The 27,916-nt window shown below is 41.7% G+C and overlaps 2 protein-coding genes across 5 annotated transcripts in view; both read right to left on the bottom strand.

The window, feature by feature from the left end:
* Positions 1 to 553: 553 nt before the first annotated feature.
* Positions 554 to 3,369, bottom strand: Timm8a (translocase of inner mitochondrial membrane 8A). Of its 2 annotated transcripts, XM_090326363.1 has the most exons (3): positions 3,153 to 3,369; positions 1,365 to 1,555; positions 554 to 1,025 (listed from the first exon to the last, which is right to left on the bottom strand). In XM_090326363.1, exons 1-2 carry the CDS (start codon positions 3,279 to 3,281, stop codon positions 1,394 to 1,396), a joined length of 291 nt encoding a protein of 96 aa, XP_090182489.1. In that variant the 5' UTR covers positions 3,282 to 3,369; the 3' UTR covers positions 554 to 1,025; positions 1,365 to 1,393. The 2 variants fall into 2 exon arrangements, with proteins under 2 accessions (XP_090182489.1, XP_090182488.1); XM_090326362.1 differs by having other exon boundaries at positions 554 to 1,555; positions 3,153 to 3,367.
* A 670-nt stretch (positions 3,370 to 4,039) lies between these two features.
* Btk (Bruton tyrosine kinase) overlaps positions 4,040 to 27,916 on the bottom strand; it is a 41,461-nt gene continuing 17,584 nt past the window's right edge. For all 3 annotated transcript variants that reach the window (XM_090326595.1, XM_090326597.1, XM_090326596.1), the window contains 16 exons: positions 26,691 to 26,759; positions 22,960 to 23,041; positions 14,981 to 15,109; positions 14,490 to 14,557; positions 13,110 to 13,297; positions 12,605 to 12,667; positions 11,937 to 11,991; positions 11,617 to 11,696; positions 11,312 to 11,439; positions 10,574 to 10,648; positions 9,897 to 10,068; positions 9,383 to 9,599; positions 7,760 to 7,824; positions 6,713 to 6,831; positions 6,086 to 6,243; positions 4,040 to 4,515 (listed from right to left, as the gene is read on the bottom strand). In XM_090326595.1, coding sequence (XP_090182721.1) covers positions 4,444 to 4,515; positions 6,086 to 6,243; positions 6,713 to 6,831; positions 7,760 to 7,824; positions 9,383 to 9,599; positions 9,897 to 10,068; positions 10,574 to 10,648; positions 11,312 to 11,439; positions 11,617 to 11,696; positions 11,937 to 11,991; positions 12,605 to 12,667; positions 13,110 to 13,297; positions 14,490 to 14,557; positions 14,981 to 15,109; positions 22,960 to 23,041; positions 26,691 to 26,759 — 1,740 coding nt within the window. In that variant the 3' untranslated portion in view covers positions 4,040 to 4,443. The remainder of the gene's footprint in view (positions 4,516 to 6,085; positions 6,244 to 6,712; positions 6,832 to 7,759; positions 7,825 to 9,382; positions 9,600 to 9,896; positions 10,069 to 10,573; positions 10,649 to 11,311; positions 11,440 to 11,616; positions 11,697 to 11,936; positions 11,992 to 12,604; positions 12,668 to 13,109; positions 13,298 to 14,489; positions 14,558 to 14,980; positions 15,110 to 22,959; positions 23,042 to 26,690; positions 26,760 to 27,916) is intronic.

Genomic DNA, 27,916 nt, shown 5'->3' on the forward strand with positions numbered 1-27,916 from the left:
ATATATAAATATGAGGAAATGTAAATAGGAACTAGAGGCTTATAGAAATGTGTATTTGCTTACTTTTCATTGACTTGTACTAAGAGCTCTGACAAATAGTTTCAAGTTAGAGCTACACTTGAGGCTAGTAGTATTTGAAATAAGAAAGAATCCAGTGTATACAGCTTCTATTACACTCAGGGAGCTGTAAGGGCAAGATTCTCCTTTTTCTCCTCTCACCTCAATGATCTCTCATCAAAAAATGTCAGAGAAGCCAGGAGTTTGACCTAGTGGTAGAGTGCTTGCCTAGCATGCACAAAGATTCAGGTTCGATTCCTAGGTACCAAATACATAGGAAAAGCCGGATATGGTGCTGTGGCTCAACTAGCAGAGCTCTACCAGAAAGCCCAAAGATGGCCCTCAGGCCCTGAGCTCAAGCCCCAGGGCTGGCAAAAAAAAATGTCAGGGTCTTCCAGAAGGCAGACTGACTATATTTCAGCTTTTGCAATAAGCTCACGCTAAATCTGTAAGTTTCAGATACAAAACCAAAGTAGAAAGCCTCTGAATTATGAAGTTGAGTCTTGAAGAAGCTTTTATTTCACAGATAAAAGAATGCAGTAAATGATTAACATCAGGCATGCACCGCAACCTGAAATTGCTTAGTTTCTGATTGGCCTAAACTTGTATAATTTCTTTAGGCACATTTACAAATTTTTTATGCCCTAATATATAGGGTAAGATAACTTCTTCCTGTGGCAGTCTAGTAATGAGAACTAAGTTCACTGACTAGATTCCTTTATAACTAAAGGTCTTTAGATTTGCAAGCTGCCAATTCTCCTTTGGTATTATATTTCAATATGGATATTTAAGTAAATCATAGTGTAGGGGAGAAAGTTAACCTAGAAAGATGAAGTGTACTATATAAACAATCCATCATTTTTCTGGCACTGATAGTCAAACAGTAGATAAAGAGACCCACAGGTAAGTGCCAAGTTTTTATTCTTCTTCCACAGCTGCCTTTTCTGGCACGAAGATCTCCCTCAAATCTGAAATTCACACAAAAGAGATGTGATCCAACTATCAAATTAAAGAAAGCATTTCCACTATCAAAATTATAGAACACATGTACGGAGATCTTAAGAAAAGCACAGCCCTAGGTACAGTAATATGCATCTAATTGTTTTCCATTTATCTGTCAATTTCACATGATTAGCATTAAAAACACAACCTAATACACATGACCCTCAAGTCCCACCCCCACAAAAATTGGTCTTTGTTCACTGTCAAATGACAAGATGTCCCAAGGGTGAGAAAAGGTGAGTGTCAATGCCCCTTAGCCTATTTCTTCAATCATTCCATCAACAGCTCTTCATTTCTTGAACTACCTTCCTTTTCCAAAGAGGTAATGCTGGTATCAGTCAGAAAGGCTTTCTGAGAAGACTGGCTTGGATTTCTGGGTCTGTTCCAGTCGATTTAAGATGAATTGGCTCGTATCAATGAAGCGCTCAACGCAGTTCACAAAACAGGCCTCAGCCCGACTGTCCAACTTTGGCCCAGGCTTGTCCATGCACTTCTCCTGCTCAGGACAAAATATAAAATCACAAAAGGAACTTGCAAAGAAAAAAAAGTAGGATTTGGGTAGCTTCTTACTGTTTAGAAGAAAACTTCATAGTATCTGATAAGTTACTATTGCACATTTGGTAGCTTACCAATTGCTAAGCTAAATTCTCATTACAACTTTGTGGGAAAGACATTATTACATATCCTTGTTTTGTAGAAATGAGGGAAACTGTGGCAGAGAAATCTCTTGTCGAAGATTATAGAGCCAGGGAATGGTGTAGGTCAAGAAAAATGGTAAAATACATGGTAATTCAATTTTGCTGAATTTGGCCCTAAGTAAAAAACAATGCAGTAGTTGCATTAAATGCCTTTATATTAACTGAAAAATAAAAGGATTAGGCAAGTCTTTACTGTGAGCAAATTCACTCCCTCTATTATGTTCCTATGCCTTCTTCTCTCCTCCTTCCATGTATGTGTATTTATATAAATATGTAACTTCACATACATATGTACATGTATATATTTTATATGTAAGTACTTCAGTCATCTTTACCCTTTTGTAGCATTTTGTTTTGTTGAAACAGCTTCATTATGTAGTCCAGGCTAACCTCAAATTTGCAGCTGACATACCCCACCACACACAGCCCAAAAGCCAGAAGTTTTCAACCCTTCTCAAAGGGAATGAAAATGTATGCATTTTCTTCAAAAGCCCATAAATCAAAGATCCTTAAAGGAGTCCTTAACCACACCCCCTTCAAATGCAACAAGAAATGAAAAAAAAACGACAGACCTGAATTAATAAGTAAGCATTCTGTAAGGATCATAGTCCAGTTTAGGAGGAAAGGGACTGTAAAAACCGATGCTTGCTTATAGTTCAATGAATTTCGTTCAATGAATTTCATTCATGATTTTCTGCTGTAATTTCAAGCTTACTACCCTCCAGATCAAATAAATATCTCTGTTCTCCAAGTTTTGTAACTTTGTATGTGAAGTGAATGCAGTATGCTGGCCTTGACAAGCAGTACACTTTGTTCTCAAGCTACAAATGCCTCCTACCAGTTCGCTACTCTTCAGGGCAGACACAATCCTTCAACCTTCAGACTCGAATGGCTAGGTATTGCTCAACTAACAAAAGACAAACAAATGTGTATTTGGAGGAAATGAACCCAGTTTTATTGTCAGTAGGTTCAAGGCACTCATTGTTTTTACCAATGGGATTAGAAAATGGGTAATCAAGGTAACTCCTGAGAAATCCAGGAATAGATTCTTGGACTCTAGGGATTCCGGTTCCCCAAAATAAAATTCCAGTACTGAGGAGTCTGATCGGTCTTAGTAACAAGCACTAAGCAGTTCCAATCTCAAGTGTCTGCAAGTGCTGGGTAGGACAGCGGCCTAAGGCTCTGATCCCCAGACCCTTGCACCAATAAAATGAGGTCTGAAATAGCGAGTCCTTAGAAAAGTTGGGTCACCCTTCTCCCTTCCGGCTAGGCCTAGGGAGTATGAGCCATCGCTCCCCAGAGTACTGGCGAGTCCACCCTCTTTTCAAATTCCGTAGGGGAAAGGTAAGAGGCAAAGCGGGGACACTGCCTAAATCAGAGCCCCGGTATTCTCACCCAACAAAGTTCAGTCATCTGGTGCACCAGCTGCTGGAAGCGCTGCTTCTGCGTCTCCACCTCAATGAAATGCTGTAATTGTGGGTCCACTGCTCCCAAACCGCCCGCGGAAGACGAGGACGAATCCATCCCAGCGCGAACACGCGTGCCGAGATGAACTCCGCACCAAGTCACCGACCTTCACGTGTCTCAAAGACGGAACCGGAACCACAACCCGTGGCCTCAGGGACCGCCCCGTGAGTGCACTGCGTCGGCGCAAGGCTGCCGCCCCAGCCCTCTCCGCCATTCCCCAGGCTTGGCGCCACCACCCTGCTCTTTTGGCGTGCAGGATCCGCAATGAGCCGCAAACTCGCGGCTGAGCCAGGCATACGCCTATTGTACTGGCGTGGTCCAGACGTAAACCCCAAAACAAAAGAATAAAGGGAAAAGGATGTTACATTAGACCACATGGCCCATGGAGGGCGGGGTCTGGCTGCTCCGCCCTGGTGCACTTCTTAGTCTGCCCGCGCTTTTTTACCACCCTGGGGCTGCCTTGGCGGGGACTGGCGGGAGACATAGCTGGCCTTTGGCGGGGAAGGAGTGGGGGGTGGAGGAGACATGGGAGTGAGGATGTGCTAGCTCTAGTTCGTTGATAAATTTTTTCATGCAGGATAATGAGCTTTGACAGTTCATCATCTGCCTTTAATCATGCCACACGTCTACTGTGTTCCAAGCACTCACTGTGCAGGCATCTCAGAATTAGAGGCATAAGTTAAAAAGAGCACGAGGGATAAAATGTCGATAATCCTACGGAATATGATAACCCAATGCTTTACCCTTTTCTGCAATACTGAGATAAGATGTTCCAAGAAAGCCACATGATTGAGATATGAGAGACTCACTCTTCACAGTAATTTTATTTCATCAAAATACCCCTGCCATTTTATGACACCGTTTCATTTCTGCCAAATTCCAAGCCATCCTCAAGCTCTAATGCTTACCCAAAGGGCAGTGGGACCCCTTGTGAGGCTATTTACATACCTCCCCCTCCCCCAAATTTTCCCATCCTAAATTCAGTCTCTCATAATAATCTTGGGAAATGCGCTCTCTTAGACCTGGAGGCAATACCAGGCAGAGAAATTTTTTGACTGTTGTTCAGAAGGAATGAAGCATTCCTAGATGTACAGGGGCCTTTATGGATTTAGTTGAGAATACAAAGACCCCAGAACCTTCAAACCGGTAATTCTCTCAAAGATAGTGAAATTGGGATTTGGAGAGTAAAGGAGTAGGACCAAGAAGTTTATAGGCCAGTTCAGGATTCTTCATCCATGACATCTAGTATGTTGCTCAAGAGAATTTTGAAAGAAGGACGTTCATCTGCTTTCTAAAACCAAACAAAAAGTACAGTATTACAGTGATTAAATTGCAGAATCTAAGGGAATTGTAACTGTAAGCAGAAAATGTTTATTAAAAATATACTATATGCAGGGCCGCAAGCGTAGCCTAGTGGTAGAGTGTTTTCCTAGCATGCATGAGGCCCTGTGTTCGATGCCTCAGTACCATATACTCAGGGAAAAAAAAACATATATGCTACATGTTTAGTAGACTGTTGACTAAAACAAAATAGCAGCTCTCTCCATAAAGTCTTTCTGTCCTTTTCATCTCTAGTAACTCATTATTAGTTATTAGAGCAAATCTCAGGTTATTAGTGCAATAATAATCTGAAAATATAAGGATAAACATTTATTAAAACTGGAGGCAAATTTATTACACAATTGAATATGGATTCTTATTTTGGATCATCAAGTGAAAATGGTTACCTAACTTAAGTGGTTGGCAGAGCAAATGTCCTACTAGCTGTGATAAAGTTTAGTTTTGTTTCAAACATTTTCAATGATGCCAAAGATTGTGAGTGGAGGGCTTAACATTTCCAAGCCACAAGCCATATGCCTGGCAAGGACTCTAAACACCTGGGACATTTTGTCAATCTGTTCAGACTTAGGTCCTTTCTTATATTTTCTGTAACCCCTGAGGTATTTCATGATTCAGGGACCACTCATGCCAGAATGGTTTCAATCTGTCAGAAACAAAAGGACTTCAGTTCTTTCGTTCTATAAATTAGTGGTTCTCAAAACTAGCTGAGTTCCCTGGGTGCTGATAGCTCACATAATACAAGCTACTCAGGAGGCTGGGATCTAAGGATCACGGTTTGAAGCTAGCCTGTACAGCAAAATCTATGAGATTCTTATCTCCAATTAACCACCATCAAAACAAACAAACAAAAAACAGAGTTTCAGAACTTCCTAGGAACTTTGAAAACATCCCTTGTTTCCATGTTAAATATACCTAATCAGAAACTACAGGACGGGGCTGTGAGTTTGGCCTAGTGGTAGAGTGCTTGCCTAGTATGCACAAAGACTCGGGTTCAATTCCTCGGTACCACATACATAGAAAAAAGCCAGAAATGGTGCTGAGGCTCAAGTGGTAGAGCTCTAGCCATGAGAAAGTCCAAGGATAGTGCTCAGGCCTTGAGCTCAAGCCCAGGACTGGCAAAAAAAAAAGAAAGAAAGAAAAAAGAAAGAAAGAAACTATAGGAAAAGTTCCCACAAATGTATATTTGTTTTTTTTCCAGCCCTGAAGTTTGAACTCAGGGCCTAAGCACTGTCCTTGGGCTTTCTCAAGGCTAGAGCACCCCCAAACTCCAACACCTCAGAAATCTATATTTTTAAGAGTTCCTCAGAGATTCTCATATGCACCCAGTTTGGTGCCATTAGAGAGTTGATGTGCAGACCAACTCAGAGAATTTGCATATTATCAGTCTGTAACTGCCTTGCTATGAAAAGTGGACACTGACTAGTTAAATGAGAAATGTAATGGAGGTCATTTAATTTAGTACTAAATAAAGGGTAATAAAGAAATGGAAAGAATTTAAGAAGGTACAATAAAACACTTACTTCATGCCAGCAGCTGTACATGATGGCATATACACTCTCTGAAGCCAGATGTGGCCTGTAGAGACGTAGGCCTTTTGCAATGTGTTCAGCTGTCTCACTGTTAGTAAATCTCTCATATGGCATCTTCCCCAGGGAGTAAATTTCCCACATCAAAACCCCTAGAGGATGAAAGGAAACTGTGTAAATCAGTTTGCCATCTTTTGGAGATGTAGAGATCCTAATCCATCTAGAACAACCTCAAACATTAGAAGCTGATTTCTGCACATGTCCAAGCTTCTTCAATAGTACTGATTATACTAGAGGACTAGAGAATTGCACTAGAATATTAGCTACTCTAAATGAGAGACAGAATTTGGTTTGTCTTTGAAGTTCCTTGCGTCTGGCAGAATGCCTAGTACATGATCAGTATTCAGAAGCTGTTGGCTCCTGAATGAATTGTTTTCCTCAATATATTGTCAGTTCTAAGAAGATGGGCGGTAATGTCCAGTTTACTGATTGTTGTCCTCAGAAACCCCCAGAGACACTCCCCAAGGAGTAGATGGTCTCTCTGGGCAGGTTGCAAACTTGAGTTTCTTTGACAACATTCCTCTTTCTTTCTGTAGCATCTGTATCAACTCATTAACTTACCAAAAGCCCAAATGTCAGATTTGCTGCTGAACTTGCTGTACATAAGGACTTCTGGTGGTGACCATCGGACTGGAAATTTGGAGCCCACTGAACTGGTGTATTCATCATCCAGGACATACCTGCAAGGGATCCGAGACTTGTTGCCAATTGGATTTGCCAAACTTGCTATTTGCTTAAATCTTCTTAGCATGCTCAGAAGAGTTCCACAGGCTTTCTCAAAAGCCTTGGCTGATTAACTAGTTTTGTTACCTTTAACAAAATTCCTGTTTTCCTAATTTAAGCTTTTCTGATGGACAATATGGTCACAGGAAAAATAAAGTGAAGTGACATCTAATGAATACCCCTTTCCTCTTTTCTAAAACCCTTTGTTTCCTCTGTTTTCCTCTTCCTTCCAATTCCAGTTACCAGTGGAAATTAGAGGTAAAGGGAGACAGGAGTATATAATACATAATAATAAAAAAGAGATGAGGGCCGGGAGGTTGGCCTAGGGGTAGAATGCTTGCCTAGCATGCATGAAGACCCAGGTTCGATTCCTCCGTACCACATACATAGCAAAGAGCTGGAAGTGGTGTTGTGGCTCAAGTGGTAGAGCTCTAACCTTGAGAAAAGTCCAAGGACAGTGCTGAGGCCCTGAGTTCTAGCCCCACAAATGGAAAAAAAAGATAAAAGAAATAACCTAAATAATTCATAGCAACAAAAAAAGAACAAAAAGATAGTAAGCAACATGAGAATAAGAGTAGAAAAACAAAATGAAGGGATTAAAACTGTTAAACACTTCCTCATGTTTGCAGTGTTCCAGTTTTAAGGAGAAAAAATAAAAAAGGCGGGCCGGGAGTTTGGCTTAGTGGTAGAGTGCTTGCCTAGCATGCACGAAGACCCGGGTTCGATTCCTCGGTACCATATACATAGAAAAAAGCCAGAAGTGGTGCTAAGGCTCAAGTGGTAGAGCTCTAGCCTTGAGAAAGTCCAAGAACAGTGCTCAGACCCTGAGCTTAAGCACAGGACTGGCAAAAAATAATAAAAAATAAATAAATAAGGCACACTCACCTAGACAGGCCGAAGTCAGATACCTTCACAACTCCTTGATCATTTACTAAACAGTTTCGAGCTGCCTGTAGTACAACAAAAATCAGTGAGACCTTATCACTGTCACACAGGTTAAATGAAGAGCGCTTCTGCCCATTAAAAGAATGAAGCCAACTCCTTCAATTATAGACACACCCTTGTGATAGGAGTCAGTTCATGTCATCGCCAAATGCTGATGCATTTCTACCACACAAAAAGCCTATCTTAAGCACTAAGGAGATATGCAAGTTAATTTACATTGGCAATTCTACTACATCGAAATAGTGAGATAATTAAGGGGTGAACTTTGTTTTGTTTTCTGCATTTCTGCCAGTGACACTAGGGCACTTTGAGCTTTGGCCTAGCTGAAAAAAAAATGGAAGCACAAAGTCTGATGCCTCTGGGAGCTAAGAAGGCAAAGAATGAAGTAGGGTGGGTGGATATGTGGAAACACTGGACTTGTCTAAAGTAGGTGGCTGCTCCTCAGTACCAGGTGACTCAGCATAGTGTTTAAGAATGTGGAGTCAGGGGCTGGGAGTTTGGCCCAGTGGTTACAGTGCTTGCCTAGCATGCATGAAGACCCGGGTTCGATTCCTCGGTACCACATACATAGAAAAAAGCCAGAAGTGGTGCTGAGGCTCAAGTGGTAGAGCTCTAGCCTTGAGAAAGTCCAAGGACAGTGCTCAGGCCCTGAGCTCAAGCCCAGGACTGGCAAAAAAAAAGGAATGTGGAGTCAGGCCACGGGTTTAGCCTAGTGGTAGAGTGCTTGCCTAGGATGCATGAAGACCCGGGTTCGATTCCTCGGTACCACATACCTAGAAAAAAGCCAGAAATGATGCTGTGGTAGAGCACCAAGCAGTAGAGCAGTAGAGCTCTAGCCTTGAGAAAGCCCAAGGACAGTGCTCAGGCCCTGAGTTCAAGGCCCAGGACTGGCAAAAAACAATTATCTTTAGGGCTGGGAGTTTGGCCTAGTGGTAGAGTCCTTGCCTAGCATGCACGAAGACCACATACATAGAAAAAAGCTGGAAGTGGTGCTGAGGCTCAAGTGGTAGAGCACTAGCCTCGAGAAAGTCCAAGGACAGTGCTCAGGCCCTGAGCTCAAGCCCAGGACTGGCACAAAAAAAAAAATAGAATGTGGGCTCCATGCTGTCAGTTGCTCTAGATTTTCAAGAGAAACTAGAAATGACAGCCACTGCAAATATTTCTCTTTGGTAACTACCATAATTTTTTTTTCAAAACTTGATATATCTACAGGCCTTCAGTTTGAGTAAAATGTCACCAAAATGGTGGCTCCATGCCAGGAGTAGTCCCATTGGGGAGTATACGACTGCCCTGCTGCTCTTAGTTTAGAATTTCCACTGAAGAAACCCACTGTTTCCTGGTGAGTGGCAGAGTGAGGGTGAGTACCTGCTTTAACTCTCATCGTGGAAGACCTTGGGGTGTTCAAGACTGAGATATCAGATAGACTGAGACAGAGGCATACTTTTAGTGTTTTCCAGAGAAAGCTGAAATACTTACACCAGCAACTCTTCCTCAACAGTGTATGCTATCTCTCAATACAAATTCTACCCCACCCCCAGCCCTGGGTTCCATCTGAGGTCCCACCAGGTCTCGATGAAGAAACTGCTTTGACTCCAGATATTCCATAGCTTCACAGACATCCTTGCACATCTCCAGCAGTTGCTGGGTCTGGAAGGGTTGGCGCATCTCCCTTAGGTAATTTAGAAGGCATCCATTAGCCATGTACTCAGTGATGATAAAGATGGGGCGCTGTTTGGTGCAGACACCATATAACTGCACCAACTTCTCGTGAGAAAGATTCCTAGAAAAAAGACAAAAAATAAAAAACAAAAAAAAAGAATCTTTCCCTTTTGGCTCTGCATATGTACTAGTCATAAAATGATGGGGGGGGGAAGGGATTGTCTAGGATAGAGACAAGAGACTTTCTCATAGGAGAAAGTTTCCTTTTCTTCTCACCACAAACTTCCCAAGTTCCTAATATGTAGGAGTGAGCAGGAATTTCCCTCCAAGTATGGTCACCTTATACCAAAATAGGTTGTCCCAGTAATTATTAGACCTCAGCATCTGAATCCAGAATTGGGCTGGTGTTGTAACTCACATCATGACCTTGGCTTCTTCAATAAATTCATCTTCAGACATGGAGCCTTCTCTGATCATCTTGATGGCCACATCATACTGGCCTCTCCATTTCCCATACTTCACTACGCCAAACTGTCCAGTCCCAAGCTCCTTTAAGAAGGTCAGGTCCTTTGGATCGATTTCCCATGAGCCTAAAACAAAGTTTTGGTAGTGTGGTTCTTTGCAGGATACATTGGTATAATTCATACAATAGATTAAGAACCCCTACAAGGGTAGAAATATGAAAAAGCAGTAAAGGGAAATTTTCAAGAATACAAATCTATGCTTACTCAGGTAAATCTTAGGGGCAGGGGTTACTGGCTGCAGGAATCTGGAAACTTTAGATACAAGTTGGTCATATGGCAAGAAGATATGTCCTTTATGATTATGCTAATAAGTGTAGCTAATAAATTCATTGATAATATTAATTTTTTTACAATGGAGAATTAAACACACAAGTATCTGAATCTTTGCTTTCACAGTCCCAGCAGGAGCCACTAGAGGGAGGACAACCATTAAATAACTTTTGCTTGTCTCTGCCTTGACCTTTCTTGAGGTGTAGAACAGCTTATCCCAAGGACATTTCCTAAAGCAAAGTCTACAAAGGTGGTCCTTGCAACTGGCCAGCACAATCTGCCCAAAGAAAGACGCAGTTACCATAGCCAAGGCCTGCAGTGGAAGGAGCGTTCTTGTTTTGTTGAGACACTGGGTATTTCAGCCTTGATATCAGTCCTAAAACAGAGAGGTTATGCTGTGGGTATAGTGCAGAAGGTGGAATTCCTGCCTCATTTAAAGCCTCAAACGTCAATGTGCATCATTTTCGCTTACTTTGAATCCCAGAAGATCTTCTATGAACCCATTTTTTTTTCTGGGAGTTTATCCCCTTACACAAGTTTTGAAGACAAAGAAAAATATTAATTGAAATATACTCAATATTGCATATGTTTCTACCTTCTAGACAAAGCTCAGCTCACATCCTACCTACTCAATGAAGCTTTTGCCCATGTATTCATGCCTTGAACCATTTCCCAGTTTTTTGATTGTTGTTAGTCTGTGAATATTTAGAAATTGTCTCTGAACTGTCTGTTCTATTGGGACAAGGCACTGGATTAAGAAGTGCTCTTTTAGATCTGATATATTGCTTGAATATACAGTATAACACAAATAATCACTAGTGAATATTTGATGGCTGATTAGTCACTAGTTTCTTCAATTCCTTTCCTTAACACTGAGCATCAATAACCATATTTAAAAAAAATCAGTACCTACTGGGTATGACTCTGCTGTCCTAGAGGTACAGATGTTTACTTTCATAGGTAACTCACAGTGCTGAGTGAGTACACAATGTTCTCCTTGTGTCTGTAACACTTTTCTCCCTTGAACCAGGGTACTCACCTGCAGAGTTGTGTTGATGATAGTTAATGAGCTCAGGAATGGTGCTGAAAAGGTGCTTCTCAGCCAGGTAATACTGGCTCTGAGGTGTGGAACATACAACATAATGGCGTATAACTCCTTTAGGGTCCCTAAAGACAGGAATGTTTAATCAGTAACTTGGGAACAAGGATTAGCAGGACCCCAAATGTGGAGCGACAGGAGTTTAGAATTGAAAGCACAGATAGAGTGGAAGGGACATGACATTAGGTAGGTTTGGAGAAGGCTTTCTGTATTTTGTCCCCAAGGCCTCGGAATAATAAACTCACCCTGTAGATCTAGCAAACACAGACACAGTGTATTTTCCAGCTTTGCTGGAATCTCTGACAATGAAACCTCCTTCTTTCCCCTGAAACAATAAAGAAAGAAGCTGGCTATAGAAGAAAACAGTAACCACACCTACATCCCACCTGCACAAACCTGAGAGAAAACAGTCATGATTTTACTGCTCGATCCCATGCTCTAGCTGAGGCCTCCTTGCTTTTAATTCGGAAAGATGTAAGTAAAACCTCAGACAAACGTGGCCCTCCACAAAGCCTTACTTATTGTGCATATAAAACGCGGTTTGTTGGTGTGGCCCCACACTCACCTCTTGCTTTAGTAGTTGCTCAGCTTGACTCCGAGTCATGTGTTTGGAATACCACCTGTGGAAGGAGAGTACTTGAATGCTTCCTAGGCCATGTTTTAGTAGCTCAGATATCCTCTGAGCGTCCTGTAGGACTCATCCATGCCTATGACTCCATCAAATTCAGTAAGACCCTATCAAATGGCTATCATGCAACTAACATCCTAAGCCAATGCTGGGAAAGGCAGACAGCATAGTTTTCAGGGAAGAGATCAGGGGCTGGATCCCTCAAGATCAACCCACTTTTCAGAATGAAGGAGAAAAAGATATCAGTACAAATTTGACATTTCTGTCCTTCAAATATTTCCCATAAGGAAACTCTCTCAACTCTCTTATCACCTCTCTCAAAGAAGGACTCCCAAACAACAAATCCATCTATGGAATCAAAGAAAGAGTTGATGCCCTCATATTCCCTTTGGATTTGAGAGCGTAGAAACTTTTCTAGCACTCACAGCAGAACTTTTGCAATCACAATAACACATATGCATTCACTTGGGATGGTGACATCATTTGACCCAGTTGGCATTCACTGTATAGTGTATCTTGAAATAAAAAAAACATTTATAGAAAATATAAAATGTATATACTACATTTTGCTCCTCTTGGAAGATGGAGGAGCTAAGCATACTCACTCATACATTTCTATGGAATCTTCTGCTTCAGTGACATAATTACTAGGGATGTAGCCTTCCTGCCTGTAAAGGAGACAATATTCCTATGTTGATCATGCAGCACTTCAGTCATCCTCAGAGAGACAGATTCATATGCTTACATACCTTAATTCACAGAACCAATCCTTGATTTTATATCCATATATGTATATATGTAAAATAATATGTAGGTATATACAGGACTATGTCTTTGACACATGGTTCAGCTGGTGAAGGTTGGAGCTTCTGAACGTGTAGCATGTATGCTTCTGTGTTATGTGTACATAACAATAGAAGCACTTGGAGGTGACAGATCATATATAGAGATGAACCCTGGAAAGCACTTGACAGGAGAGTATATGCACTTTGGTGTGGGAAGAGCAATCCCTGATCAAGATATTGGACAGGGAGATTATGTTGCAGCAGCAATTTTTGCAAACGTCTGCAGTGAGCAGGCACAGGTTCAGGACAAGCTGCATATACTCACCCATTTTTATCTCGTGCTCGCCACCAGGGTAGGTTGCTCTCCTCCAGGATAAAATACTCCTCACCCTTCCGAAGCTGCAGGTCATTTGCATTCATTGGCATGTAATCATAAAGGGCTACAACCTTTTTCAGCTCACTTGTGGAAACAGGTACGGCTGTTGGCTCAGGAGGCAATGGCTTGTTCAAGATCTGTGTAGTTAAGAGGAAAAGTACAGGGGTTGACTAGTCATCAAGCATTCTCCTCTTTTCTCTCAGCTCTCTGGTTTACTAGAGACATTATTCTAACTCAAAATCACATGTAATAAGAGTTTCAATCTGTTTTCACTCAACAACTGTACTAAGCACCTATACAAGGGGTTCTCAATCTGGGGTAGATATGATAATCAGCTAAAGAATGTTTTAACTATGTCAAAATGTCTGGGAGTAGGACCCAGGCATCAGTATTTTGAAAGCTTCCTAGATAAAGACTATGTATAGCCAAGGTTAAGAAACCTGTCTGGGATTGATCTAGTTAGTACATGGATCTAAGTGATTCTGAACTTCAACTTCCTTTTTAGAAATGAGGACTATGACTTTGAGACCAGCCTAGCATCTACAGTAGGACCCTGCCTGAAAAAAAGGAAAAAGAGGGCCGGGAGTTTGGCCTAGTGGTAGAGAGCTTGACTAGCATGCACAAAGACCTGGACTCAATTCCTCGGTACCACATACTTAGAAAAAGCCAGAAGTGGTGCTGAGGCTCAAGTGGTAGAGTTCTAGCCTTGAGAAAAACCCAGGGACAGTCCTCTGGCCCTGAGTTTAAGCCCAGGACTGGTTTTAAAAAAAGGAAAAAGAGCCAGGAGCGGTGGCTCACCCCTGTAATCTTAGCTATTCAGGAGGCTGTGATCTGAGGGTCAAGGTTCAAAGCCAGCCTGGGCACAAAAGGACCTGAGACTCTTATCTCCAATTAACCTCTAGAAAATGGGAAGTGGGGCTTGACTCAAGGATAAGGCAATAGCCTTGAACTGAAGAGCTCAGGGACAGCACCTAGGCCCAATTCAAGTCCCATGAACCACAAAAAAAGAAAATAGTAGTAGTAGTAGAATCTATGAGTGGGTATATGAGTACTCAGATCTAAATTATTTCAATTTTACTGTATGTTTGAAAATTGTTATAATTTTTAAAAATAGAAAATACTTTTTGCTTAAAAATTAAATAGATGATTAGAATCAATGGGTTCCAAGAGCTATCTGATAGCCTTCTACCTTTTCATTGAAGAAGTACTAAACAGATAGAACACATCTCTCTCTCAAGCAAAAGTTCCAGAGTATAAGATTCTGGTATGTTTCAGGTTTGCATGAAAATTTCCATTGATGCAGCAGTAGTGTGCAAATTTCATCTATACCTGGTCCTCCTCTGGTGTAGGGGGAAGAGGTTTTTTTGTTTTTCGATGAGAACTCCCAGGTTTTAAGCCTGCAAAAAAAAAAAAAAAAAAAAACAGAAGAAGAAGGAGGAAGAGGAGGAGGAGGAGGAGGGGTAGGAGGAGGAGGAGGAGGAAAGAATATAGAATGTATTTTAGGAAATAGTACAAATATAAGTTTGGTTAGGGCAATTGCTGCTGCACAGATGTGACCGGGGTTTCAGGTCACATGACTCAAAGCTGGATTTCAGCACCCACTAGTCCCCTTTATCCAGGCTCATTTCTGCAGTTGCCAGAATGTGTAAATGTTGTGTGTTCCTGAGCTTGACAGGCACTTGAGTGTGATGCAGTCAAAGGAGGAATAAACTGGGCTGTGGATGTAGCTGAATGGCAGAGTGCTTCCCTAACCTCTGATTTACATTCCCACATCCCACCAAAACAGGAAGAAAAAAATTTATATTGAGCAGATCTCTTACTTCCATTCCTGTTCTCCAAAATTTGGCAGCCCATGGCATTTTTAGCTGTCTGAGAGCAGCAGAGATATTGTCCATCGATCCAGAAGCAAGGATGGAATTTCTGTACCAAGTCACTATTGTACCGGATTACTGTAGCAGGAGAAAAAAAAGATCACATGTGACATGAAGGAGAATCCATCATTTGCATGTTTTCCTCTTTGAGGAAGTGTGCTGGTGAGCCTGCCCAGCCACCCTGAAGGAACGAATACAAATGACAGAGTAGCTGGCTCACATGATTGTCCAGTCTGCCTGTGTGTCCTGTCCCCCCACTTCCTGTGCTGTTGTCATCAGTGGTTTGTCATGATGAGCACCTTCAACTAACATGATAATCGTATCTGATTATTTCAGAGGAAATATTATCTGATTTCCCAGTAGCCATTACAATCTTTCTGTAAGGGAGGTGTTCATTTGTTCCTGTGGGGGAAGCAATGTGTTCCACATGCTCTCCAAACTCCTATTATTATTATTTTGTGCCTGACTGGAGTTCAAACTCAGTATCTTGTGCTTGCTTGTTTGCTTGTTCAGCTAGTATTCTACCACATGAGCCATACTTCCAGACCAGCTTTTTACTGCTTATTTTGAAAAGGGCGTTTTGTGGACTCTTCTATCCTAAGTGGTTTTGAACTACAACCCTCAAGACCTCAGACTTCTCAGTAGCTAGGATTGAAGGCATAAAAACTAGCACCATGAATCATTCCATTTGTGTATGTGGGTTTGCCTGTGTGTACACAAATGCGCACACACGCACACACCTAACAACGTTGATCATGGTACTTGAACTCAGTACCTAGCTCTATCCTTGAGGTCTTTTGCTTGAGACCGGTATATTATTACCTGAGCCAAACTCCATTGCCAGCTTTTTTTCTTCTGTTAGTTCATTGAAGTTAAGAGTCTCACGAACTTAGCCAGGCACAGTGGCTCACGCCTGTAATCCTAGCTACTCAGGAGGCTGAGATCTGAGGATCAAGATTCAAAGCCAGCCCAGGCACAGAAGCACCTGAGACTCTTATCTCCAATTAAACTCTAGAAAATGGGAAGTGGGGCTTGGCTCAAGGGTAGGGTGGTACCCTTGAGTTGAAGAGCTCAGGGACAGTGTCCAGGCTGAGTTCAAACCCCATTACACACAAAAAAAAGTCTCACAAGCTTTCCTGTCAAAGCTGGCTTCAAATCACAATCCTCAGATTTTAGCCTCCTGAGGTGCTAGGATTACAGCCATGAGTCACCAATGCCTGACCTTTATTTCATTTTTAATATACCAACTTTCTAGTTTTCAGCAATAGATTTTCTGTGTTTACAGAATAGTTAAGGAAGTTGAGTTTAAGAGCATATGAAGATGAGCCTGCCTTTAAGATCAACATAGTTCCAGTCTTTTTTCGACCACTAAGGTAGGCTGAGATCATTGCCACAGGTAAACATAGCAGCTCCATTTCCCTTATAATCCTGTGAAACTCAAAAGATCTCCCAGAGGCAGGCATGGTGACTCATACCTGTAACCCTGGCTATTCAGGAGGCTGGGATCTGAGGATCAAGGTTCAAAGCCAACCCAGGCACTAAAGGCCATGGGACTCTTATCTCCAATTAACCTCTAGAAAATGGGAAATGGGGCTTGGCTCAAGGGTAGGGTGGTAACCTTGAGCTGAAGAGCCCAGGGAGAATGCCCAGGACCTGGGGTGGGGCAGTATCCTTGAGCTGAAGAATTCAGGGACAGAGCCCAGGTGCAGAATTCAAGCCCCATGACCAAAACAAAACAAAACAAAACAAATAAAAAACCCACCATCTCCCAGAAGCTGAAATACTATGCAAAGAGTATAATGAAGAAAGGTGGAATCACTATTTATAATCCCAAAACAGTCTCACAAAGTCAGTTAGTAAAGGTGTCCAAGGGATCAAGTATCAGATAACTGAGAGTTAGCAAAGGCAATTGAAATGCATGACAGTGGCAGGTACCAGGGCAAAGACCCAGGCTGGCCTAAACTAGATAGATAGACAGACAGACAGACAGACAGACAGACAGAGAGACAGACACAGAGAAGGCTTGTGCTGGTGGCTCATACCTATAATAGTATCTACTTGGAAGATGAAGACTGGGAAGACTGTGCATCAAGACCACCTTAGGGAAAAAACACTTATCTCTAACAGCTGGGTACTGTGGTACAATCTGTCATTCTGGCCATACAAAGGCTGTGATCAGGAGGATTGTGTGGTTTTAGGCCAGTCTGTGCAAAAAAAAAAATTCAAGTTCCTATCTCAACAGAAATAAGTTGGTGTGATGGAGTGTGCCTGTCATTCCATCTATGACAGAAAGCATAAGAAGAAAGATCATGGTTCAGGCTGGCTAGAGCAAAAATAACTAGAGCAAACTGGTATGGAGTCATGGCTTAGGAAGCAGAATGTCTGCCCAGCAAGTACAAAGCCCTAAGGGCAAACCCACTACCAACAAAAAAAGAGAATTAAACCAAAATAAAGCATTCTACCATGGAAAACAACTTGAAGCCAGGCAGGGAAGTATACAACTATAATCTCAGACCTGAAGGGATGGAGGAGAGGAGAATAGAGGAGAGGAAGAGAGAGGGGAGGAGGGAAGGAGAAATTGACAGAAAAGAAGAAAGAAAAGAGAATTCAAGTACATAAGTGCTTGCCAGTCATATTACACTCATTGAAGGCCTTGGCGGAGGCTCAGAAGTTCTTATGGTCAGGTGCATTTTTGTTTTTGCCAGTCTTGGGCTTAAACTCAGGGCCTGAGGACTGTCCTTGGATTTTCCTCAAGGCTAGAACCCTATCACTTGAGCCTCAGCACCACTTCTGGCTTTTTCTAAGCATGTGGTACCAAGGAATCGAACCCGGGTCTTCATGCATGCTAGGCAAGCACTCTACCACTAGGCCAAACTCCTGGCCCTGGTCAGAAGCCTTTTTGCTAAAGTGCTATCTCAACGTCTATTTAAAATCCTTTATTTTTAAGTAGCTGTACAAAGGAGTTGCCATTTAACAAAGCAGAATATTAGTACAATAAACCTTCATCAATATAACCCTTTTATCATTCCTCCCAACTTTACCCCTGCCCTCAATTTTCTTAATTTTGTAGAATATGCATTGAATTTTATAACTGCATTTCCTTCACTTGCTCTCTTCATTTGTCAACCTTCCCTCCATTTGATCCCATTCCCCAATTCTTGTTTATTTTGTTGGATGAATTAGCCTTTATTTTTTTTCCCTTTTTGGCTAGTCCTAAGGCTGGAACTCAGGGCCTAGACATTGTCCTTAGGCTTTCTCAAGGCTGGCACTCTACCACTGGAGCCACAGCACTACTTCTGGCTTTTTCTATGTATGTGGTACCAAGGTATTGAACCTGGGTCTTCATGCATACTCGGAAAGCACTCTACCACTAGGCTAAACTCCTGGACAATGAGTTAGCCTTTCTAAAGGATTACATTGGGTTCTTTTTCTCATCATGGATTTGGAGACTTCTAAACACTCTCCCTTACCTATCCTTAGCCTGCTTATCTTGACCATCCCTCTTCATCTTTACTTCAAAGGCAGGGTGGTGGGTTGTGTTTGGGCAATAGGGGCTCTTTTGGCTATAGAAATTTTATGACAACAATAAAACCAACCAAAGTCTGCATGTCCTTTTTCATTACCAGGCAATGGAAATTCTGAATAGTATTAGTGATAATCTTCCTTGATCGATCCCACCACCAGCACCTCTATCAGCTGCCCATCCAGTGTCAGTCTCCTCACCCAGGGATGTGAGGACCCTCAGGAAGTCTGTACCTATGCAGGCTGGCACCAGCTGACTTGCCAAGGATACGTCATCACAACTAGCCACTCATAAACTAAGCTATGCTAATATGCTAATGAAGGAAAATGAATCTTCCTGCCCTTCCTACTCTCAAAACTCTCATTAGGGAACCTCCCAACATTCCAAAATAATATCTACCACTTTGGCAGTCCCTTGAAGATAACACCCTTTATTTCATTGGCTAATCTAGAGCTTGTATTTCCGGCTGCTTAGAATGGCAAAAGTAGTTCAAGTATGAGAGCTTAGGGGAGACTGATGACCAGCTCACAGGTGAATTGTCTGGAAAAAACTACTCATTGTCACATATTTTCTAAACACCCCATGGGCTGATCTGTGCTATCTATGTTTACCAGGATAATAGCTAAAATTCTTTTCAGGTATGCAGGAACCATTCCTCCCTGGATTGCAGTTTTGCTAATGACATTCTTACATTCATTTGGGTGAGGTCGGGCTATTCACATATCATTGATGTTGCAATTAGGATAGGCACTATTAAGGTTAACCATAAAACAATTCAAGAATGACTATAAAGTGGGCTGGAGCTTGCCCTAGTGATAGAGTGCTTGCTTAGCATGCACAAAGACCGGTGTTTGGTTCCTCAGTACCACATGTATAGAAAAGCCAGAAGTGGTGCTGTGGCTCAAGTGATAGAGTGCTAGCCTTGAAGAAAGCCCAAGGACAGTGCTCAGGCCCTGAGTTCAAGCCTCAGGACTGGCAAAAAATGAATATATGGCTGTGGTACAACTCAATGGTACAATTCAGGAGAAAGGCCCTAATTTCAATACCTAGTACAAGAAAAAAAGATGGACTGTAGATAATCTTCGTCATGATATAACATAAAAATGTCTGTTACTACGTTTAAGGAAATGGAAGTACAGAGTCTGTGGCTAAGTCCTCATGGATACAAGCTTTGTATCGTATGTGACATGGGAAAAATATGGCAGCTGTGTATGCAGTACCTGAGGGTCACTATGAAAACTAGGGCATAATTCACATATAATAAAATACACAGATCTGGGGCTGGGAATGTAGCTTAGTTGGTAAAGTGCTTGCCTAGCATGCATGAAGCCCCGGGTTTGATTCCCTAGTACCATATGAACAGATAAAGCTGGAAGTGGCACTGTGGCTCAAGTGGTAGAGTGCTAACCTTGAGCAAAGAAGCTCAGGGACAGTTCCCAGGCCCTGAGTTCAAGCCCCAGAACTGGCAAAACAAACAAACAAAAAACCAAACAAAAACCCCTAGTATTTTTCAGTGCATGAGAGAGTATATGTGTGCAAGCACACTAGTAGTTGGATTTGATCTCTAAGCCTTTTGCTAAGCTTTTGCACTTAAGGCTGGTGCTCTACCACTTGAAACAAAGCTCTACTTCCAGGTTTTTGCTGGTTAACTGGACATAAGTGTTTCATGGACTTTCCTCCCAAGGCTGACTTTGAACTGTGATCCTTAGATCTCAGCTTCCTGAATAGATAACATTATATATGTGAGCCTTGGGCACTTAGCTAAGGAGTTTCTATCTTGAAGACGTTACACATTCTTTCTCTCTTGCTTCTCCCTAAGTTCAGTCTCAACAAGTATTTCTCTGACTTGTAAGTAGAATACTAATTCAGAATATGACATCTGGAGCCTGAATATTGGTATCACCACTCACTAAGCATGTGCTCATGAGAAAAATTGGTAAACTATTTAAAGCTTCAGTCCTTTCATCTGGAAATAGGGGAATGATACATCATAAAACTATTGGGAGGATTAAATGAGCTAATGGATTTGAAATAAGCAGCACAAAATCTGGTTCATAGCAAGTGCTTATTAAGTGTTACTATTATTTATGTTCTAGCCAGAATTATTATGAGAATTAAATGAGATAATAAATGATAATAAATATGAATATCTTGTTTATCTTCAGAGTTTTGTGCTAAGAATTAAATAAATGAGGCTGGGAGTTTGGTCTAGTGGTAGAGTGCTGGCCTAGCATGTACAACGACCGGGGTTCTATTCTTTGGTACCACATACATAGAAAAAGCTGGAAGTGGTGCCATGGCTCAAGTGGTAGGGCTCTAGCCTTGAGAAAAACCAAGGAGCTCAGGCCCTGAGCTCAAGCCCAGGACTGGCATTTAAAAAAAGAATTAAATAAATGTGCTAGGCATGTTGGCCAATGCTTCTAATCCCAGCATTTAGAAAGCTGAGGTTGGACCATCATGAGACCGGCCAGGGTACATAATGAGACCCTGTCTCAGGGAAAAGAGAGGAGGGGAGAGGAAAGGAGAGGGGGGGAGAGGAGGGGAGGGGAGGGGAGAGGAGAGGAGGGAAGAGGAGAGGAAGTGGTAGAGTGTCTGACTAGAAAGGCACTCTAGCCTCTGAATTCAAATCCCAGTGCCCCCAAAACCAAATGAACAATAATGAATTGTGGCTCATGCCTATAATCCTAGCTACTCAGTAAGTTGAGATCTGAGGATCAAAGCCAGCCCAGGCACGAAAATCCTGGAGATTCTTATCGCCAATTAACCACCAAAAATGGGAAGTAGAACTGTGGCTCAAGTGATAGAATGCTCGTGTTGAGCTGAAGACCTCAGGTCCAAGCTCCAGAGTTCAAACCCCATAATCAACAACAACAACAACAACAAAGAATTCAGTGAATGGTTCTTTTCTCCCTTTCTTCTTTCAGTTAGACTTTCCAACTAAAATTTCTTTGTTGTTTTCAAGGCAATGAATAAGAAGGATGGTATAACCAATCACTCAGGATCAGAATGTAAATGTTTAAGACAAAGGGTTGTCATGCAGTTATCAGGCTGCCCTCCTTCCTGTTTCTCTAGGCAGTCTTTCCTGATGTCAACTCAACCAGTTCATTTCTCAGTCACTTGACATGTGGCTATATATACACACTAATACAAATGCCTGCATCCTGTACTGCAAGCATTCAGTCAAGTTTATCTATAAGCACTGTACGTTTTCTGCAGCACAGAAACAATGTTCAAGTTTAAGTTCACACAATGTGAGGAACAAAAAATGGCTCCTTGGGAAATATCTATCCATAATAAAGAAATGTGCAGTGCTTCCTTATATAGTACTTTCTGGTTTTGCACATGTTTTTAACATAGATTATTCTTCACTTGATTCTTTGAACAACTCTGGAAGTAGGTATCATTATGCCCATTCAGAAAAAAAAAACTTGAGCCTCAAACTATATCATTGGAATACATGCCAGAAGCTATGTGGCTTAGACATGATACCACTCTGCTTGAAATCAAGATTTTTTTTACTATAATTTGAAGCACTCTCATACATTACCTGTTTAATTTTTGGAGCTAGGTATTCCATATGCAGAACTCTAACCATTGCATAGTCATTGAACAATGCACCATCCTAGTTGGTATATTAGACTTTGTTTTAAATAGGGAAATGGAAGCTCTCATAATTACAAAATTGCACTGAGTGATGGTTGCACCTGTTAGTCTAATTTGTATATTTTATTCATATGATGAGACACTAAACTCTGTAACTAATTTTAAGGCAAAATATGATCTTTGTTTTCTCATTCCCTCTGTTGCTCTCCCTCCCTCCCTCCCTTCTGTCTTCCCTTTTTTCTTGTTTTATTTTCCCTCAATTCATTCATTCACTCTTCCTTTGTCTCTACTTTTCTTCTTTCTCCTTGGGCTCTCTTCTTTTCTTTTTACCTTCTTTTCTTTTCTTCCTCTTTTCTTTTCCTTTCTTTCTTTCTTTCTTTCTTTCTTTCTTTCTTTCTTTCTTTCTTTCTTTCTTTCTTTCTTTCTTTCTTTCTTTTGTGGGTAGTGGGGCTTATACTCGGCCTGGGCACTGTCCCTGAGCTCTTCAGCTCAAGGCTACTACCCTACCCCTGGGCCTGGGCATTGTCCCTGAGATCTTCGGCTCAAGACTACTGCCCTGCCTTTGAGCCAAGTCCCACTTCCCATTTTCTAGAGGTTAAATGGAGAGGAGTCTCCGGTCCTTTTGTGCCCGGGGTGGCTTTGAACTTTGATCCTTAGATCTCAGCCTCCTGAGTAGCTAGGATTACAGGCATGAGCCACCTCACCTGGCTTAAGGAATTTTTTTTTCAGTTGGTTGTGGGGCTTGAACTCTCTTTCTTTCTTTCCTCTATTAAAACTATTTTACTTTCCAAATAGTTCTCACCATTTTTGAGCTGATGAATCCAGCGTTTTCTCAGTTCTTCAGTTGGGGAGAAGACATAGAGAGGCCCTTCATCATATACAACCTGGAGCAATGGACACAGAATTCCTCGGTTAGGATGTTGGAGGAGTGGAGAAAAAGATCTGAACACAATAAATTTAAATACAACTTTATATACCCATTGTGAAAAGCAAAGAAAGGAAGGGTTTTCATTCAGCAGTTGTGCAGCGGTTTGGAACAATCGTAAACTACTCAGGAAAGGAAGATGTTAAGACTCTTAGCTTTTAAAAATGTTTTATTAAAGAATTTATTAACATTGAATTTTACATTATATTTCAAATGACATATTTAACTCTTAGCTTTTTTAAATACACTTAGTTCCTCTTAACTGATGTTTCAATTTGTGTAAATGCTTAGTCCGTAATGTTTCCCTTAGTGCTTGGCAGATATGTTCATTTTTTCTTTATTATCAAACTTTGAGTTTACATAGAAGGGTACTGAAATGATAATCTGTATATCCTTTGTCATGGTTAGTACATATTTGTTATTCATTTGGATAAGAGAGAGGCCACTATTTATGTCTTACACCAAAATTAGCCAGAACAAACCAAATTTAGAACCACAAACTTACTTTGAGAAATCCAAGTATATATTAGCACTATCACCAAATGAGTCCACTCTTTTTCTGCCAGTCCTGGGGCTTGAACTCTGGGCCTGGGCCTTTAGCTTAAGGTGAGCACTCTAACACTTGAGCCACAGCACCAACTTCTAGCTATTTTTGAGTAGTTTATTGGAGATAAGATTCTCACAAACTTTCCTGCCTGAGCTAGCTTCAAATCACAATCTTTAGATCTCAGCCTCCTGAGTAGCTAGGATGACAGGCATGAGCTACTGATGCCCAGCTCTGTCCACAGTTTTTGAACATCAGCCCTATTCAGAACATCATGCCAGATGTTGTAGAGATGCATGAAATACAAATACTTGGCTTCAACCTTTGCAAAGTTAAGACATACCACGCAACAAATAACAAAGTCAAATAAAAATTAATTTAAATTATAGACTGTTCAGCATCATCTACTAATATAAGCAACTTCATCTTGTTGAAAGATGATGGTAGTAAAATCAGGTCAAAAACATTCTTCCTTCACAGCCTTTATAACAGTCAGGGAAGTGAATAAAACCATTTTAGATTTTTTTTTGCTTGTTAGTCTTACTGTGCTCATAAATCCATGACAGAAAGCCCCCTCCCCTGAGATTTTCCACTTCCTTTTCTGGTTTTCACTGTTGCAGAGGCTGCAATATTCACAACATGCGGCCTCCAGAGTTGCTGGGACATAAGTCACATTGAAGACTGAATCTTTCTCTCTTTTCTTTTATGGCCTACACTGCATACACTAAACAGATGCCTATGTGGCTGGCTCTTCAGCTATTTCACATTAGAAGAATTTAAGTTTATGTATGGGACAAAGAGGCCTTCTACATATGGCACTTCCTAATATCACTCATTCCTCCCCTCCTCCATTCTTTCAACCCACATGATCACCATTAAGATAGAGAGGCAGAACTAGAAGGAAGTGATACGTTCACACAACAGAGTATCTTTCCCAATCCCGTTATCATATGCCAAACACACTATAATGGAATTAGAAGTGTAACATTTTCCTCGTCCATGGGTAGCAATAGAGGATACTGTGTTAGCTTGGGAAAATCTCAGCTCTTGTCTGTCTTATTTCTTGGTCCAGCTAAAACCAAGCTCTTGCTCCACAGACCACAATCATCTGCTGGGCAATTACTGAAAGAAAGCTTAAAACTATAAACCAGTGTGTTTTATCCTGCAGCTCAGAACCATCTCCCAAGGACCTCCCAGCCATTCTCAAGAATGTAACTATAAAAAAAAATAGGAGAGCTGGACATAGTGGCTCATGCCTGTAATCCTAGCTACTCAGGAGGCTGAGATCTGAGGACTGTTGTTCAAAGCTAGCCTGGGCACTAAAGAACGTGAGACTCTTCTCTCCAATTAATGTCTAGAAAATGGGAAGTGGTGTTGTAGCTCAAGGGGTACGGCGGTAGCCTTGACCTGAAGAGCTCAGGGAGAGTGCCCAGGCCCAGAGTTCAAGACTGATTATATATGGGGGGGGGGCTGGAGTTTGGCCTAGTGGTAGAATGCTTGCCTAGCATGCATGTAGCCCTGAGTTCAATTCCTCAGTATCACATACACAGAAAAAGTGCTGTGGCTTAGGTGATAGAGTATAGCCTTGAGAAAGCTCATGGACAGTACCCAGACCTTAAGTTTAAGCCCCAGGACTGGCAAAAAAAATAGAATAAGGTATTTATCTTGAAGAAGATATGGAAGGGAGACCCTTAGATTATCACTAGTCAGCAAACATAACAGGCCTAGTCTCCTTTACACTAGCCATCGCTCTCTATATTTAACTTCGCCATCTCTGCTGAGCCCCTGTGCTCTCCTTGGTTTATTTTTTTTTAATTACTGATCTTAGACACCACAGCATGAAGCTATATATTAGTCTCCCTCTAGCTTTGCTGTAGAAAACACCTCTGACTTATGGGTTTTAATGTTCCCGGTCCCTATTTTCAAGGCCTTGACTATCTCTTTTGCTTAAACCACAAAGTCTTGCTGGGTATGGTGGTGAACACTTGTGATCCATGTCCTTGGAAGTCTGAAGCTGGAGGATTTTGATCTCAAAGTTAGCTTGGGCTACATAGTGAAAGAATCTCAGATAAATAAAGCAATAAGAAAAAGACAGGCATGAGGCTCATGTCTATAATTCTAGCTTGATTCTGGAGGTTGATATAGATCAGAAGACATTGGTTCAAAGCCACCCTCAGGTAAAATGTAATGAGACCTTTTCTCAATAAATAAATCTAGGTATAAAGATGAATGTCTATAATCCCAGTGACTAGAGCGCATAGGAAAAAGATCATAGTCTGCGTACAGTCCCAGGTAAAAAATCAGAGATCTTCTCTAAAAGATAACCAATGGCCAGGAGTTTGGCCTAGTGGTAGAGTGCTTGCTTAACATACCCGAACTCAGGTTTGATTCCTCGGTACCACATATACAGGAAAACCCGAAAGTGGTGCTGTGGCTCAAGTGGTAGGACTGAGAAAACCCAAGGACCTGAGCTCAAGGCCAGGACTGGCAAAAAATAAAAATAATTAAATAAAAAATAACCGAAAGGGATATGGCTCAAGTGGTAGAGTACCTGTCTAGCAAGTGCTGGCCCTGAGTTAAATCCCTACCAACAACAAAAAAAGAAAGGGAATGAGGGCGATAGGAAGAAAGAAAGAGAAGAGAGAGAGAGATGGGAGGAAAGGGAGAGAGAAAAGAGAGGGGGGAGTTTTCACTTGGGCTTGCACAGGTGTTTGATAAGTGACATATTGATATTAGTAAGTTGAAATCTTCAACCTGCTATACTGCTTGCACTATCATTTCTTGGACATGTATTTCAGCCATATTCCACAAATATCCCCAAGCATTGGGAAGGAGGCAGATGTGAGACTTGAGCATCCCACCTCTATACTTGATCGACTTGAAAATAAACCTTTTAGAAAAACTTGTTGTTTCAGAAATTAGTATAGTGTGCAATGGGCGCACCACACCTTCTATTTCAAGTTCTGTACATTAACACCTAGTCACCTTGCCTCAGCCCTGAGCTCCATCCAGGAGGACTTCATTGTAGGGTCCTTTTCACAACTGATGAGAGAAAATAACTCACCTGGAAGGGGTAAGGGAACCTTTCAATGATTGAAATTTGCTCCATCTCACTGGATTCTTCGCCTCTTCTCTGTAATGAAAGAAGAAAGTACAGTTATCCTACAATTACATTGCTGTTTTCTGAACTTCTTTATGTATTGGAGGCTTTCTACAGCAGCTTCAGAAGACCTTGTGACAAATGTCTAATTCTAGTGATGACTAACTTCCCACAGCCTTGTAGGGACCATGTCCATAGGATCATTCACTTTAGAATGTCTCAAATCTTTTAAGTTAGTAGGAAAGCACATTTCTCTCTCTCTCTCTCTCTCTCTCTCTCTCTCTCTCTCTCTCTCTCTCTCTCTCTCTCTCTCTCTCTCTCTCTCTCTCTCTCCCCCCAGTCCTGGGGCTTGAACTCATGGCACTGTCCTCGAGGCTCGAGCTCTACCACTTGAGTCATAGCACTCCTTCCAGCTTTTTCTAGGTATAAGGTACGGAGGAATTGAACCTGTGTCTTCGTGCATGCTAGGCAAGCACTCTACCTCTAGGCCAAGTTCCCAGCAGCAAATTTTCTCAATAAGTCATGCTGAGACAAATATTAGAAGGAGAAGAACGCAATAAGTATTTTATACCATATACCAAAGTAAATTCCAATTAAAAATACAACTATATCCGGCCATGGTGGCTCATGCCTGTAATCCTAGCTACTCAGGAGGCTGAGATCTGAAGATCAAGGTTCCAAGCCAGCCCAGGCACAAAAGGACCTGAAACTCTTCTTTCCAATTAACCTCTAGAAAACCAGGAATTGGGGCTTGGCTCAAGGGTAGGTTGGTAGCCTTGAGCTGAAGAGCTCAGGGACAGTGCGCAGGCTGAGTTCAAGCTCCATGACCCCCCTCCCCCCTCATACACAAAAATACAACTATAGCCGGGCACAGTGGCTCACTCTTGTAAATCTTAGCTACTCAAAGAGGCTGAGATCTGAGGATCACGGTTCAAAGCCAGCCATGGTACTAAAGACGCTTAGACTCTTATCTCCGATAAGTGGCACTATGGCGCAAGGGGTAGGGCAGTAGCCTTGAGCTGAAGAGCTCAGGGACAGCACCCAGGCGCAGAGTTCAAGTTCCATGACTGACAAAAAAAGGAAAAAAAAGAAAAGAATGTGAATAGTATACAAATAATCTATGATGGCACATGCTTGTAATCTCCCCACTCAGGAGGCAAGGACAGGAGGATCTCAAGTTTGAGGTGATA

This window comes from Megascapheus bottae, chromosome X, assembly GCF_031878675.1.
Source record: "Megascapheus bottae isolate mThoBot1 chromosome X, mThoBot2.hap1, whole genome shotgun sequence".
Lineage (NCBI taxonomy): Eukaryota > Metazoa > Chordata > Mammalia > Rodentia > Geomyidae > Megascapheus > Megascapheus bottae.